The 16,665-nt window shown below is 28.8% G+C and overlaps 2 protein-coding genes across 2 annotated transcripts; both read right to left on the bottom strand.

Annotated features, from left to right (window-relative positions):
* Positions 1 to 231: 231 nt before the first annotated feature.
* On the bottom strand, positions 232 to 2,388 carry LOC141659228 (uncharacterized protein C24B11.05). Its single transcript, XM_074466019.1, has 8 exons — positions 2,127 to 2,388; positions 1,817 to 1,882; positions 1,624 to 1,721; positions 1,501 to 1,538; positions 1,311 to 1,398; positions 995 to 1,204; positions 696 to 761; positions 232 to 576 (listed from the first exon to the last, which is right to left on the bottom strand). Exons 1-8 carry the CDS (start codon positions 2,173 to 2,175, stop codon positions 409 to 411), a joined length of 783 nt encoding a protein of 260 aa, XP_074322120.1. The 5' UTR covers positions 2,176 to 2,388; the 3' UTR covers positions 232 to 408.
* Positions 2,389 to 13,878: 11,490 nt separating this feature from the next.
* On the bottom strand, positions 13,879 to 16,573 carry LOC141661098 (uncharacterized). Its single transcript, XM_074468079.1, has 10 exons — positions 16,564 to 16,573; positions 16,306 to 16,360; positions 15,959 to 16,053; positions 15,670 to 15,734; positions 15,405 to 15,448; positions 15,197 to 15,274; positions 14,927 to 15,080; positions 14,561 to 14,743; positions 14,305 to 14,364; positions 13,879 to 14,229 (listed from the first exon to the last, which is right to left on the bottom strand). The coding sequence occupies exons 1-10, from the start codon at positions 16,571 to 16,573 to the stop codon at positions 14,119 to 14,121; spliced, it is 855 nt and encodes a 284-aa protein (XP_074324180.1). The 3' UTR covers positions 13,879 to 14,118.
* Positions 16,574 to 16,665: the final 92 nt, after the last annotated feature.

A 16,665-nucleotide genomic window follows, 5' to 3' on the forward strand; every position in this document is an offset into this window, starting at 1 on the left:
ATTATAAAAAAAGAAACAATCAAAATACATTAAATTTCTAAAGTATGGTGCTTTTCATGTACATGGACATATAATAAAAAATTTATTTTAAGAAATGTAATAATTATAATAATTTAATCCAAGTTGATTTATATTTTTCTTCTTATTCGAAGCTTATATACATTACTACATACCAAAATACAGATTAATTAGATTCTCATTTATATGCATTTCAGTCTGATGAAAGGAGTCTCTGATAATAAAGATCATGTATTATGGGGTTGTTACCATTCATGTATGTGAAGGATACATACAAGATAAAAGAGAAGATAGAGACTGAGTTTACAGGATTAATTTGCATTATTATTAGAGATAATTACAATTATACAACGGTGCGATTAAGTTAATGTACAGTAAAAAATGTACAACTTAAGCACCGACAGTTGTGGAGGAAAGAGCTGAATCAATTTTGGGTTGCTGTTGCTGCTTCTCGTCATCCTGGCCAAACCAAATTTCTGGAATCACTTGGATCAAGTTGTTCTTGTTCACCACCTCCACTGCATAATCCGCTTCTTTGCTTTTCGTTGTCTTACCGACCTTCAATAACAACATAAGCACGTCAAATTAGCAAGTAATTGTAACCAGGGGCCGAACCAGAGGGGCTAATCTAGGCCGAAACCCAGGCTGTATGCTTATGTAAATTAGGAATTACTCACCAAAACTGTACGAAGCCCGACAGCTTTGCCAGCAGCAATGTTCCTCACATTGTCGTCAAAAAACAACTGCCATAACCAATGATAAAAGTCAAGCAACGATTAGTTGTAGCTACCATGTCGGCTTCAGCAGATATCTTTTTAATCAAATAATAAATAATAAGAGGCTGAAGGTTCGTGATTCAGAGTATACAATAGCGTGCGAATATTCAAAAATCTATAAATAATAAAAATGTGCAAGTTACTTGATCCAAAAGTATAAAAATGAAACATATCGAACTGCAGCTGTACTCGGTCATTACCGTGTGGCGAGGATCAACTTCAGCAGCATCAATGGCAATGTTGATGGCCTCTAAGGAAGGTTTGAGAACGACAGGAATCTCGTCGGGACGACTGGCTTTCGACAAGTTTGGATTCATCGTCTCGAAACATATTATCTGTTCAAAGCAATCTCTGATTCCAAGGCGATCCAACACCTTGATTGCGTGATTTTTGTCTGAATTTGTGAAAATCTGCAAGCGAAACACAAAATTCAGAAGTCAACTTACAAAACGGTATTTGATGAAATGTAATTTTGCATTATTAGATACAATAATTGTGATCTTGTTGTTTACGTACAATTTTGCGTTGATTGATGCTTCGCAAAAGGTTTCGTAGTTGAGCGTCTGGTTTGATCAAATCATAAGGCAACCTTCCGTGTACGAAACTGTTAACATAAACAATCTCATCAATTTCATTTCAATTAGAGAAAGAGAATAAAAAATAATTAACAGTAATCAGCCAAACAAGTAAGTAATTAAATACTAACCTGTGATAATCATCAGCATCAATGTCATAACCCAGAGCCTGATGAAAAGAAAATATGATTAATCAGTATAGATTAATTAAAATAAATAAACTAACTAAATTAGGAGTTAATTAATATACTTACTCTGAGGCCCGCGAGAGAGCTTCCGTACTTCTTGAAAAGCTCAACTCGGAGAGATGAAGCTTTGCTCTCTGGGAATCCACATTTCTCGACGAGAAAATCTGTTTACGTAATTGCACAAAAAATTAAGCTGATCACTACGATTTACGAGCCAAAAATGTAAATTTTCATGATACAGAAACGATCAAGTACTAACCATCAATATTTCTTTTGGTAGCTTCGCCGAATCCTAACTTGGACAAATAAAGTGTGTCATCCAAATCTGTTCCATGACAAAATCAAAATGATCAGAATATTTTATAAAATGATCTGATCCTTTTACTCAAAAATAATACACATATATCTATGCTGTTTGGATTACGTGATATGAGCAAATTATGTGAACCGTGAACGAGATCATACAAATATTAATCTAAATCATATTCTCATTGTCGTTAATTGAATTGAAATTTCATGATCGAAACAGTTTGTAATATTAATTTACGTGTCTACATAGAAACGTGTACCGAAGAGAATAGAGTCGAAAGGAGAGGAGGAACGTCGGCAAGAATCCATATTTTGAGGTCGGAAAAGCAAGTTTTGTTTAACAGAAATGTAGAAGTTGCTGAAGAAGAATGAGAGAAAAATAATAATAATAGATAATTTTTTTTGAAAGATAAGTGTAATGTGTTTGTGTGAAATGAATGTGAGTCGAATGAGAAAGGCAATAGAAAATGGGAAGGGAAGGGAGCTAGTTATAGGACATTTGGGTTGGGTGACAGGAGAACAAGGGATGAGGACGGTGGGGGTGGCGCTGACTCATCATGCAACTCAGTTTATATAAAAATTTCTTTCTATTTTTTACAAATTATTCCCCTATCTTTGGACAAAGGCCTGTAGTAATATTTTGATCGATTAACGCGCATGATAGAACACGTGGATATTGTTATGACAAAAGTGAAAACGTGTTGAAACTTGAAAGTATTTGTTTAGAGTTACACACTTCTTTATTTTTCATCCCGAATTCGATTCCCTGTAATTATAAATTTAAATTTGATCTTTTAGGTTTCAATTTCTTATACCTACGGTATTAAATAAATTTACTTAATATATGTGTATATATATTATTATAAAAAACGAAATATTAAAAGTTGGGTTGTTGAAATTGATGGGAATCGTTAGATATAATTTTAAAAATTATTATTTAAGTGATATAAGATCGAATCCTACAGGTAATATATTATTAAAATTATAATTTATAATATATAATGATAAAAATGACCGTGTATCACACGGCTTATATACTAGAGGTTCTATGAATTCCCATATTTCATTGGAGTATTTGGAGTCCATATATGTTCTATAAGTAAAATATAACTTAAATTGTTGTAAAACGTATTATTTTTCGAATGATATTCTACAAATATCACAATTTTATTGAAAATCTTGCAGATTGCATAGATTTTACAAGTAGGACGTGACAAAATATATTATTCTACGAAACATGCTTAGTTTGCATAATATAAATGTTCATGTTGCACAACATACATATTGTACTTATAAATATATGAGATTTGCATGATTTTATTGAAGTAATGATATTTGTGAAAAATGTTTTGTAAGATAACACGTTTTAGAAGATATTTTATTTGCAGAACATAGATGGACTCGAGAACTCCAATTAAAAGGTGGACCGCATAGAACTTTACTATATATATATAGTAACACTTCATGCAGAACTCTCTTATATAAAATCGTGCGAAGAACCATTATTTAAAAAATATAAAATATATAATTTATTTATTTTTCATCATATATAATTATAAATTTTAATTATCAAGTTAAAAATCGAAGTTACGCAATTTATTTATTTAAAAAATCATTGAAATTAATGAAAGTTTAAATTGATTCTATAGTAGAATCATAGTAAAATCACACTTATTAAAAATTATTTTATTGTAGAATCAAATTTAAAATCAAGTAATTTTATCAAATTTTAATTGTTAAATTTTTTATTATATTCAAATATAATTATTATTCTAAATTAGCATCGAATTTTATTCTTTATTGAAATAAAACTTTATAATTTATGATAATATTCAATAATAAAATCAATGATTCTCCACGGTTCTCCATATATAACATTCTTCATGATATAAAGGCCTATATATACCTTAATCCTAATTTCATAGTCATTGTCTACGACTACATTACTCTATTCTAATATTTATATTTTAATGTTAAATTTGTTTTCCGCACAAATTATTGACTAGTATTTGGAATAAAGAGAAAATAAATTACTTTCTATTTTCTTTTTTCTAACCAAATTTCTAATATCGTCGCATGGTATAAATGTCTAACTAACGTCGCATTATTTTTGCTTACAATTTTGATATATTTCGTCCATATTATTTTCTGAAATTATAATAATTATAGTACCGAATTCCAGATGTTAAACAATGCTTATTGCATGATTATTATTCTATTGTTCATTGCTTAACGTAAACACTACGAGTCTATGACTATTCGGACGTTGAACCTTCCTAGTATTTTTTAAAGAAAGGTTGTTAAGGTCTTAATTACATTTAGACATGCGGTTGCGATGCGAGCTTAGCAAGCAATTCTAAGAGTTTAGTTATTTGGACTATTAAAATCTAATATAAGGAACAAAGGGAAAAAACTACCGTAACAGTATTCTTGTAATTTCTTATATTACTAAAATTTTCTAAGATTTTTTTCAAAATCCTTATCTTTAGCTACTTTCTCTACTCTTCTAATTTTTATTTTATAATATATATTTGAAAGAAGAACTTTCTCTTTCTTTTCTCTTTTTTCATTTTTTGTAATAATGATACTTTTTAACAATAAAATATTATATAAGAAATGAATAAAGAGAATGTTATTTGAAAGAGAATGTTATTGGTATTACATATTTAGATAAATTCGAATTATAATGAGTCAATGAATTTTAGAACTAGGCCAATTGTTCAAAAAATACTCGAAATTTGACTACATGATCCGGCCGAAAAACATTGTCACATTCTACGTTTAGTAAATTTAAATTACAAGTTCGGCGAGAATATCTTACCAATAATATGAATTTTTTTAATATCTTATGTTAATATAAATTAATGTGTTTTAGGTCTATATAGGATAAGTCAATTAATTATTTATATTAAAATTACTAACTTCACTGGTAACACATTATTATTTTTGGAATTTGTCACAATTTTAAGAATATTTGAAATTTAAAATGAGATCTCACTAGATTTGTTAAAACTATGATAATATATTAAATCGATTTATTTTTCATTTTTCACTTTAAAAAAACTAACTTTTTAAAAAGAATTCTTTTAGATCAGCAATATTCATTGATCAAGATAATATTGTACAAATATTTTGAATTATTTTAATATTTTGAATTATTCAAATAAAAGTTATATCTATACTATATTCTAGCATTTGATTCAATGCATTTTATATTATTTAAGGAAAAAAACATATATTGTGCAATAATTTGAAAGAATTAAGCAGTTCAACTGATATTTATAAAACTTTATCGAACTGAAAATTTTTAGTTTTAGAAAAATAGTATAAAATGTTTCAAATTATTATATGAAGAAATATTAGAGTCGTAATGAAAAAAACTTAAAAACGGTTTAAATAACGATATAAATACAATTTTTCTTTCGAATTCTTGAAAAAATCATGAATGTCAATAATAAGTCTTAAAAATATATAATTCATTTTTATGTTACAACCATGATTGATACCCGGTTACATAAAAAATAGATATGGACTGTTTGTTAGTGATAATGTGAATACCATATATAAATTATAGCAATTTATTTATTACATAATTTTAATTTTTGAATAATAATAAATGAATGTTATTTAAGTAATCAATTATCTCATTAGATGTTAATTATGATTAAACAGAAACATAAATAAGATATTTAGCATATAAATAATTGAAACCATCATAATTTACTAAAAGATGTGACATACAATAATTTACATGCTAACAGACACATACATATAACTTAATCTTATTTTGTTAACAGTAGTGTAAATAAAAAACTAACATTTTCCCATACATACATATGTTGAATTTTAAAAACTAATATTTTTCACTAAAATCAACTTTAATATTAACAATAATGTAAATTTTACATTATTGTATATTATGATTACAAGTCATTTTGACTTCAGTTATGCATTTTTTATCTTTTTAAATTGAGTAAATTAATTGTAAGTTAATAGTAAACTCAGTAATAATATAGAGCAATGCATATAGTTTATTTAAATAAAATTCAAGATTTTTTTATCGTAGTTAACCCGCAGCCGCTACCCTTCGGGTACCATTAGGTAAAACCTACGGGCTCACGCAATAGCCTGCAAATCATGTGAACCAAGGTAAACCGCATTCAAGCGACATGCTCTGACTCAGGAGTCATAATCATAAATTCTACTCCCGTGGGATTCGAATTGGTCAACTCTGTATTCAATATATATGTTGATTTGTAGCTTTTTATTTGTAAACATACTAACGACATTCTACAGGTTAAGTTTAATTGTTTCGTCGTTTTAAACGTACACTTACTACCCTGTTTATATTCATTCATTAAATATAAAATAACGGGTAACAAAAATATAATATAATAATGGTTGAGGGGATATTCACTCTTAAAAGTGAGGAAACATTCGAAGCTCCTAATGTTATAGAGGGGGAACATGAAGCTTGTTGGAAATAAATTTTATCTCCATTTCTTCAAAATTTGACTCAAGAGCCTATATAAGGATATTGTTGGAGTTGCTCTACAAACATTATAATTACATGATGTATAAAAAAACTCTAGAAAATTACCCGTGCTTCGCACGGGTTATTATGCTAGTTTTTTATTAAAAATAAAAACCCCTTTTAATGGTAACTTTACAGTTCATGCGATACACGAGTCTTCATTAATACTTTATATTATTTATAATTATAATAAAAAATTGGTTAATATTAAGTAATATATAATTGATGAGATTGATGAAAATTGAACCATTAACCTTATTTGTATGTTTATAAATAATAATATAAATATTTGTTGTTGACAGGATTCGAACCTGAAACTTGGATAACGTATAAATAATAAAATAAATATTTTCTGTTGGCGTGGCTCGAACATGAGATATTGAGTAGTGTATAAATAATAATATAAATATTTGATATTGGCGGGATTCGAACCTAAAAACTGGAATATTTATATTCATTTAGTATTTGGATCTAACGATTCTAATCATTTAATTAATAATATCTGACGGTCATGATTGAGTCTTGGGGATAACCAAACCAAAAAAAAGGTCCTACCAAATTATACCCCATTCCGATTATTATAATTTAATATAGATGATATGTCATGTATACCGTGGGATGCCACTAAAATATTAAATTAATAATTATAATAGTAATAGTAATAGTAATAGTAATAGTAATAGTAATAATAATAGTAGTAGTAGTAGTAAAGTTATTTATACTATTTATTGAAAAGAGAAACCCACTCTTAATGATATGGTATGTCATGTATACCGTGATATGCCACTAAAACATTAAATTAATAATAATAATAATAATAATAATAATAAGTTATTTGTTAAGAGTCTATTAATTAGAAGTCGGGAATACAATATATTAGGAGTCTATTAATATAAAGTATTAATTGAGAATATGAAATAACTAATACAAAACCCCCCTTTATTATGAGGCATATCGAGATATGTTAATAATATATCATAATAAAAATTTATTTATACTCTTTATTAATAAGGAAAACACTATTTCGATGTAACATACCAAAGTAGTATAAGTTATATACTAAAAGTGTATTAACTAAAAGACAAGAAAAACTCTTTATTAATAAAAAAACATTATTTCGATGGAACAATTTTACTAAAGTACCAAAATGTTAAATAATAGTTATCATTGATGCTAGGTATGAAATGCAACATAAAGGGGGTCAATGTGTTTTCTTGAATTCGAATTATCTTCCTGGCTTAGGGAACAAAACAATCTGTATGAATTTGTAGAGATAAAATACTAATGCAAAACATACAAGAAAATATCAAAAACTCACTTGATTTATTAAAATCAAATTTGTTTTCTTAAAGATTCTCAACTACAAATCTTGAGAGAGAATTCAAGATTTTTCCTAAATCTGTTTGTTACTTATTTACAAAGGACTCGTGACATGTTTTATAGATCAACATGCACGAGATTACAAAACTTGCACTAAAATGGTCTAACACAGTTTCTAAAACTACTTTGTATATTTTCCATTTCCAGTGTTAGCAAATCTGTGCATAATTAGGTTTGTGACCATCTTTTGTCTAGTGAATCTTGACCCTTGATCTTGTATTCTTCAAATTACTTTGGTAGTCTTTCCAATTCAGTGATATAATTGTTTGTTGACTGATAATCTTAAATTTTCAAGTTATCTGCATTCTGAATTATGAAATAGTTTGTCGAGATCTCTTTTATTCTGTAAAGATGTCACATATCGATAAGTAAAATGACTTATTGATATCTTGAGTTCTCTACATGTGTTAATGACTTGTTGAGATCTCCAGTTCTCTACAAAAAGAATGACGTGTCGATATTTACAGATATCTACATAGGCTTTTGACTTGTCGATATTTCTAGTTTTGTACATGGAGATTTGACTTGTCGCTATCTCTAGATCTCTACATGAAAAAATGAATTGTTGATATATTTAGATCTCTACATAAAGAAATGACATGTCGATATTTTCAGTTCTCTACATATACTTTTTGACTTGTCGATATCTAAGATCTCTACATGCACATCGACTTATCGATATCTCTTGGGACTTCTCTACAAATCATTTTAGACTTCTCGACATAATTCTCGATATTCCTTGATCTGTGACTTGTCGATATCTGACTTAGAATGTTTTTCCTATAACAGTATTATTCAAATCCAAGCTGCTACACTTCTCTCTGTGACATAATCAGGATTTGATCTTTTTCTAGAGTTTATTCCTTAATTTGATGGTTGTTTAGAGAAAAATCCTCAAGTCTAATCTACTTAACATTTTTACAGACTCAAGTAATACAGTTACTGAATACAAAATTAGATTATCATACAATTTATCCTTAGGATTGTCAAGACTACTTAGTTTTATTATGTACATGCATGTTTTGCACACCAAATGCATAATCTAATTTAATTAACTAGCTTTATCCCCGTGTACTGCACCAGAAACTTTATTCATATTATTTATAATTTTATAATTTTATAATATTACAATAATTTTTTATAAAAATTTTATTCGTAAAAATTGTGAAATTATATTTATATACAGTTTTTAATATTAACCTTTTGTTATTTTTATAGTTATATATATATATATTCTTGAAATTTCATATTTTTCAAAATTTAAAATCTTCAAATTATATAGACACCCCCACACACACTAATTCAGCCACTTTAAATGTATTTTATTATATGCAAATATTTTCATTTTCTTGTAAGAAAATGTAAAAAAATATTTTTAAATACATTCACAATTTTTTCTAAATTATCTATGAATTAACATTTTTAATATTTTTAATACAATTATAAAGAATAATTGCTAGTTATACTTTTAACAGTATAATTAGAAATATATATTAATCTCGCTTATTTTTGCAAAGTGATTCTCAAATTAAGAATATTTTTTGAATTATATTTGATACAATTAAAATAATAATTACTAATCATACATTAAAAAAACTTAATATTATTATTATTATTTTCATATTAGTTTTAGGTTATGTACCCCGCTACACACATCACACTCTCCTTCCAAGCTTTGTTTTTTAAAGTAAATTACTACTTTAGCCACGACAACTGAACCATACAATTAAAACTACATTACTCTAATTATATATAAGATTTAATTTCAATTCAAATTTAAGTTCGTTTTTGTGTAACCACATAGTTATATAAGATTTATTTATTTATTTTCGTTATAATTTCAGGTTTAATATCTCATAACAACATAATAATTAAATAACGATGAAACAGTATTAAAACCCAAGAACAAATCATCGCTGTATAATTTAATAATTAGTTTCACATTAAACTGGAGTTTGATTCCCTGTAACTAAATAATTTAAAAAAATTTATTTGTTTAGTTTCAATTATTAAATTTCACCGTAGTTTCAGATTCGGTTCCCAATAATTATATAAAATTTAATTAACTAAATAAATAGTAATAATAAAAACTAGGAACTGAATGATACGACTATTCAATCTCGACCAATGCTACGTACGGGTTATCAATTAATATTAAATAAAACTGAACTTCACTTTCAGGTGTGTTTAGTTTCGTTGTTACATCCAACAACGATTTTTCGCTAAAAAACAGTTGAAAAATTGTTTAATGAAATTCAGAATATAATTTTTAGCTAAGCTGGAAAGTAAGTGTTTTTAGTCGGCTGACATTAGAAAAAATAAGTCCTCGTGTTTTTGTAAAAAGTTGCTTTTCAGGTTATACGAATTTAACCATCAAAACTTACCAAAATTAATAATATTTTAATTAATATTTTACATCAAAATATATACATATAAAAAATATAATGAAACAGTCATCTCTTTTTTATAATAATATTTTTTTCACTAACATTTTTTTAAAAGCACGATAATTTTGAACAATAATCCCACCTTACTCCCTTTACTAACTTCATCTTTATGTCACATAAATTCTTACGTTAATTATGATGAATTCACTAATTTCACAACTAAACATGAAAATTATTGACGTTAAAAGAAAAACATTATTTCCATAACATTGTTTTTATTTCCAAAACATGGTAACATATTTTCGGTGTAGCATATTTTAATATAAAATATTAAATATAATTTTGAAATAAAAGGAAATGTTCTAAAACAATATTTTATCTTAAAAAAATCTTTAATAATAATAATAATAATAATAATGTTGATGATGATGCGTCTCATCCTCTGATTTGAATCCTGCAAATTTCATGGATTGGGACAATGAGGTGTCACATGGTGGTACCATTCGTCCATTCCCATCCTTTTAACTTTTATCCCATACTTGCATAGTCACTACTCTGATGAAGATAGAGCAAATGAACATGATTTATGTACCTTTTTTTTATTTATTTTTTTTCAAAAAAAGACTGCATTACTTGAGACCGTGAAATGGAAGAAGATTACGTAAATGTAAATGGTGGAATCGGGATTATATTAATCGGGTGATATCTCGGCTGAAATTTATTTGTTAATCAAAAATTTTGAGGGTTGTCTCAACTCTTGAGTCATGTAACACCAACTTTTTCTGAAGTGATGTAACTACTTTTAGGTTTTCGCTAAGCATGTTAATGCTATGCAGCATTTAATTTCTTTACACTTTTATTTTTAATATATTTCTTTAAAAATAATGAAAATTTTATAATATAAAAATTAACTATATTTATAACTTTATTTCATTATACTTATTACATACATTAAAAAATTGACGGATCTCATCATTTTACCCCTTCTTAATTTTTTTTTCATTAATTTATAATTTTTCTTAATTTTTGTGCCGAACCCTACATGTAGAGAATTCAATGGGACGGAGAGAGTACATGGGTTCTAAGAAAAGTGAATTGAAATTAGTTAGTAAAAATACATTCTAGTTATTAATCGGATAATCAGAATATAAATTGGATGGATTTAACCATATGCCATGACTAATTTGTTCCAAAATTATATCGGCATAATAGTTTAAAATAATTAATTGGTTGATTAATCGGAAAAATCGGTAATTTTTTGAATAAAAATATTACTCCCCCCTTCACATCCAATTATGTATGTTTTTTAATACTCGACACACATTTTAAGATGAATATAAAGTATAATTTTATAATTTTTTTTGAATTTTTCTTTTTTGAATTAAACTTTAAACAATAATTTTTTATTTAGAAAAAAAAATTGAAAAACTATTTATGAAACTATATTTAAAGAAGGCTTAAAATACGTGTAAGGCCTTGTCTCCGAGGTATATTACATGGTGGGGCTGTACATAGCCTGAATTGAGTCAGTTTGACCATTTTAACGACCCCACCCATTTAGTATGGGTTACAAAAATATCAAATCATCAATCTCAAAAAAAATTTAAAACCCAACCCTCCTAATTATGTGACGGGTTGGGTTGGTTAGGGTTGAATTGATCGGGTTGCGAACATTTTTCCGCGTTTCATTACCAACCGTTTGTATCGGGGAAGGAGTGAATGTGTAGGCACACATTGTAAACACAACTAAGAAAGATAACAACATATGTAGGCACACATCGTAAACACAACTAAGAAAGGCAGCAACATACCTAATATTTTATCATTATAGGAGAAATAAATAAATACAACTAAGAAAGGCAGCAACATACCTAACATTTTATCATTATAGGAAAAATAAATAAAATTATGATAATCATTTTAATGCTCTGCAGCTGCACTTACTATGTTATATAAACTCAGGATGCAAACATAATTATAAAATCATATATATATGTATAGATATACAAGTAAACTTAGACCAAAGCATTCCCACAGATCTTAAACAAAATGACATAATTTATAGTTATCTTAGTTGATAATTATTCGCAACTTTTTCAAGTTTGCTTCTCTAATATTTTTGTAAATCTATATATATTATTCAGCCCGGTTCTATTTTTCATGTTTCCTTCTAACTTTAAGCAGAGCTTTTTAAGGTTAATTGTACGAATTAGATAGTCTGCTTGCAAGGTGGAGAGTAAGGCTGCCACAACTAGGATTATAAGTTGTGCCACAACTAAGATTATAAGTTGTATACTAAAATTATTAACATGTAAATATTTTCGTAGACTTTTTTTAGGGATGTAATGAAATTGAAATGGATTGGGGTGTAACAAATTTGAAATGGGTTAGACTTAATAATAGAACTGTGTGATTGGTTTAAAATTTCAAATAGTTAAAATATGACCCAACCGAGTATAAACGGCCCAAATATAGAATAACCCAACTAACTCATGGATTTAAACGACTGGATTTGAACGACTCACTTTAAGATCGGGTTAGATTGGGTTTTGCGAGTTACGTAGAGCCCATACACTATGGGACAGACGGAGTAATAACTGAAATGATACTATAATTAATTGTTTTAAAAAATTTGGAAATAGACAAGTGATTGATTTGATATGCCAGAAATTATAACCCAATGATGCACCACATGATAATGCCCGAAAACAAAAGAACTCAATAATGCAGCCGTATCAGCTGGTCAACACAGTACATCTCTCGATATTTTTATGAGGATCGGATTACAAATGTTTATTTATGCACAAATATGTTTTGTGATAACATAAATTATTGCCTGATTATCCCTGTCATTACTCAAGTAATAATACGTTTTTTTGAGACATAATTAGTGTGTTTAAAGGGGGTATGACCCCAGCCAGAATGACACACATAGGCCCACAGCCCCCCGGTGTTTTACTGTACATAACATTTTAAACACTTGAGAAATAGTATTATCTTTTCTTTTGAAATTTTTAATACTATGAACATATGCAAAGAAAAAAGCCATATAGAATGAGCAAGATTAGTGTTCTGAAAATGCATTCTTCTTTGTCAATCTTCTATATTTTTTATGTTCCTTTGTGAAAATTGAACACTTTTTTCTAAAAATGCATTCTTCTTTGTTAAGTTTCCATATTCTTATACTCTTTTGTGCAAAATTAAACACTTTTATCCGAAAATACATTCTTCTTTGTCAAGTTTTCATATTGTTATGCTCCTACGTGGAAATTAAACACTTTGTTAAATAAACCTTGTTTTATGTGTACACATACAAAGGTTTCATTGTCTAATCTGACCAAATTACCTGATTTTTATTCAGAATTTTATACAGGGCGATTAATGTATGCAATGTACTAATTTATTCAGAATAAACCTTGGAAGATGATCTGAAAGAGGTTTGGGCTGGAAAAAAAAGTTGAGAGTGTGAGGAGAGTATTAATCCGAAAAAGGTCATGTTTTCTCGGTATTCCCCATATATTTTCTAGTAGCTTACATTTACGATAACTGATAAAACCATTCTGAATTTATCGTACAGCCACAAAGGAGGGATACGAGAGAGCACAGAAGAGTAAATTTACACAATGTCTTACATGTAGAAGGCTGCAATGAACACTAAACTATTATATAGTAGTTATGCATATTGATTGGTAGAATGTAGATAAGAGTATAGGACATGGAATCATAATATATTAGATGATGTATACTCACAAAGTATGAGTTCATCACCTGATTCAGTCTGCTACTTGGATACTGCAATTCATTGTCGAATTAGTTCAGTTACATGCCACGCACTTCTCATTATACTTTTATAAAGGAGATCACCACATTTGCGTTATTATTACACAACAAATTTTTATTCAGTGTTTAAGAGACCTCAAATGTTTTAGCTTTAAAAAAAATGTGATGGTATCATTGAGCTGGAGAAGAGAGGCGCTTTGTAGCACCTGGAAGCCACGTTTTGAAGTATGCTTCAGCATCCGCATCTGCGTGAGTTAATGCACTTATAGGGGAAACAGTTATCTGAAATAAAAATGTTAGTCATGTTATTCTTTATCCTCTTTGTTCTCAGCCATTAAAGAAAATTAAGTTACATACATATCCTTCTTGAAGGGAGTGGTAGTCTGCATCTATTTCTCCCTCTTTGATTCCTAGAATCTGAGAAAGTAATAAAAAGCTGAATTAAGAAGAATTGCGTAAAAGTACACAAGAACGCTTGGCAAGAGTGAAAACCAGGAAGATATAGTGAAGAAAAGAACTCAGCCTTAAAGCACGTGGTAAGAAAACAATCAAATTTTCTAGTAGTGAAGATGCTGTAACAAAGAAAAAAGATTTTAAGAGAAAGATATCTCACTTCTCGCATAAAAACGAGACTGTTCTCAGAGTCTTGTGATACTTTCGTACCATTCATCTCAATTTTTGTCGAATCAGCTACCATAGTCATTGTTGATAATATTTTTCCAACTTGTGCTTCAGAAGTAATTTTCTTCCAACCCATTCTGATAATACTATTTCCCTGCTTTGTCAACTTGTATCCCTACAGAATGAGCAAACACAATTCAAGTCAAGCTACATGAAATTCTGAATTTTAACCAGTTTAGTATTTTAACAGAATACGCGAAAGATGGATCATTATAATCCATAGCCTGAGACTTAATCTTTGTTCTCTCCTAATATCATTAAAGCAGACGATGAAGGCTGTAAAAGCTGCAACTCTCACCTTATGATTCGAAATATCTGTAGGCATATCAACATTCAAAAAGCACTTCAGAGGGTATGTTTTACTTCTGACTTCAACTAAAATTGCACTTATTATGGGTAAGCAAGCCTCGGCAGAAAGTTTAAAGTCATTAGCAGTGCTCTTACCCCCCATCCTGGCAGTTGAGAACACAAATTGAATCAAGAAAAATAAAAACTGATCCCAAAGCAGTTGCAACGTGCAATATATTGATGCATGTCTACATAGTGCATTTTGTAAGTTTATGTGTACCAGTCATAAGATATTGAGATAGAAGGTATCCCGTAGAAAAAGGCTTCTCGAGCACCTGCTACTGTTCCTGAGTACATGCTGTTATTCCAGTAACAGATTTGATTAGTTGTGCAGACTTAAAAGTTTATACTGCAGGCTTAAGGTCACATACTATATAGACTACTTTTACTAAACAAAAAAGTGTTTCCTCAGACAGAGAGTTACTGACATGCGGTAACCAGAGTTGCAACCCATGTTTATGCCACTAATAACCTGTGACCAAAAAAAACAAGAGTAAGCAACGAAAGCAAAATTAAAAAAAAAAGAGCAAGTGAATAGAGTTGTTAGTAAGTGCTCAGCTTGAGTCGTTACAAATAGGTAACATCTTAGGTTATAGCATGTACAAACATCAGCAACCAGAATGATATTTGAGCTTTAGCACGATTTACAACTAATGAGAATATCAGTTTACAAAGTTGATTCAGAATAGTTACCAGATCAGGCACTACAGGAAAAAGAGTTCCGGAGATTCCCAGAGATGCACAATCTGCTGGAGTTCCTGGAATAGCAAAAAAAAACAAGTAAACAATAATAAGAAAACACTTCTTACAAATCATTATCAATTAAAATTCCAAGATTAAAGACTATAAACAATATATTTGATCTTCATCTAGGCGTCGCCATCAGTATGTTGTGTGAGTGCCAGAAGCACGCAAGTAATTTGTTGGCAAAGAAAAATGAAAGATAATATACATTTTATAACGATGTGAAATGAAAACAAACCAGAAACTGCATAGGCTGTTGCTCCCTGAATTTCTACTTGCTTAACATGGACAGGATGCATCCAAGTAATGCTGTGACTAACAGCTGACCTTTCCCTGTAAAAGAATTATTAGATACAAGAAAAACAATCAAAATGTTTCTAATTAAACATTATCCCCCAGTCATACACATTATTTAAGCACCATTCTCCTAAGAACTTAGTTTTTGAAAGACTATGTGACTTAATTCTATCACTGCTCCACTTACGGAAATGATTTTGAGTAATGAGACGTATTAACACAAAAGCATGATATTCATGCTAGCCTTCGCTCTAACATCTTAAGATTGTGAGAGAGTTAGTAACTTACCAATCAGCAATTCCACGTTGTGGAGTTGGATAATACCTAAGACTGTACCTTGCAACTTAAATACCTTCGGTATTGCAATTGAAGCATAATTTAAACTCACAATTAACTTCCAAGTGAGTGTAAGCTTTTAAATCAAAAGAAAAACAAACCTACATTATATCTAAGCTTTTATGCTAGTTAAATTAATATACCCCGTAAAAGTCATTTGTTTGACGGAATTAATGTACTAGAAGCATTGCAAGCCAGTGCCATCAATACCATCATCCATTGGCGGACCCAGGAATTTTTGCGAGTGGTTTCCTTATTTAAAAATTAACGAAGATAATAACAATGAAAAAGTACGAAATGTATATAAATAAG

This window comes from Apium graveolens, chromosome 5, assembly GCF_009905375.1.
Source record: "Apium graveolens cultivar Ventura chromosome 5, ASM990537v1, whole genome shotgun sequence".
In the NCBI taxonomy this organism is placed as follows: Eukaryota; Viridiplantae; Streptophyta; class Magnoliopsida; order Apiales; family Apiaceae; genus Apium; species Apium graveolens.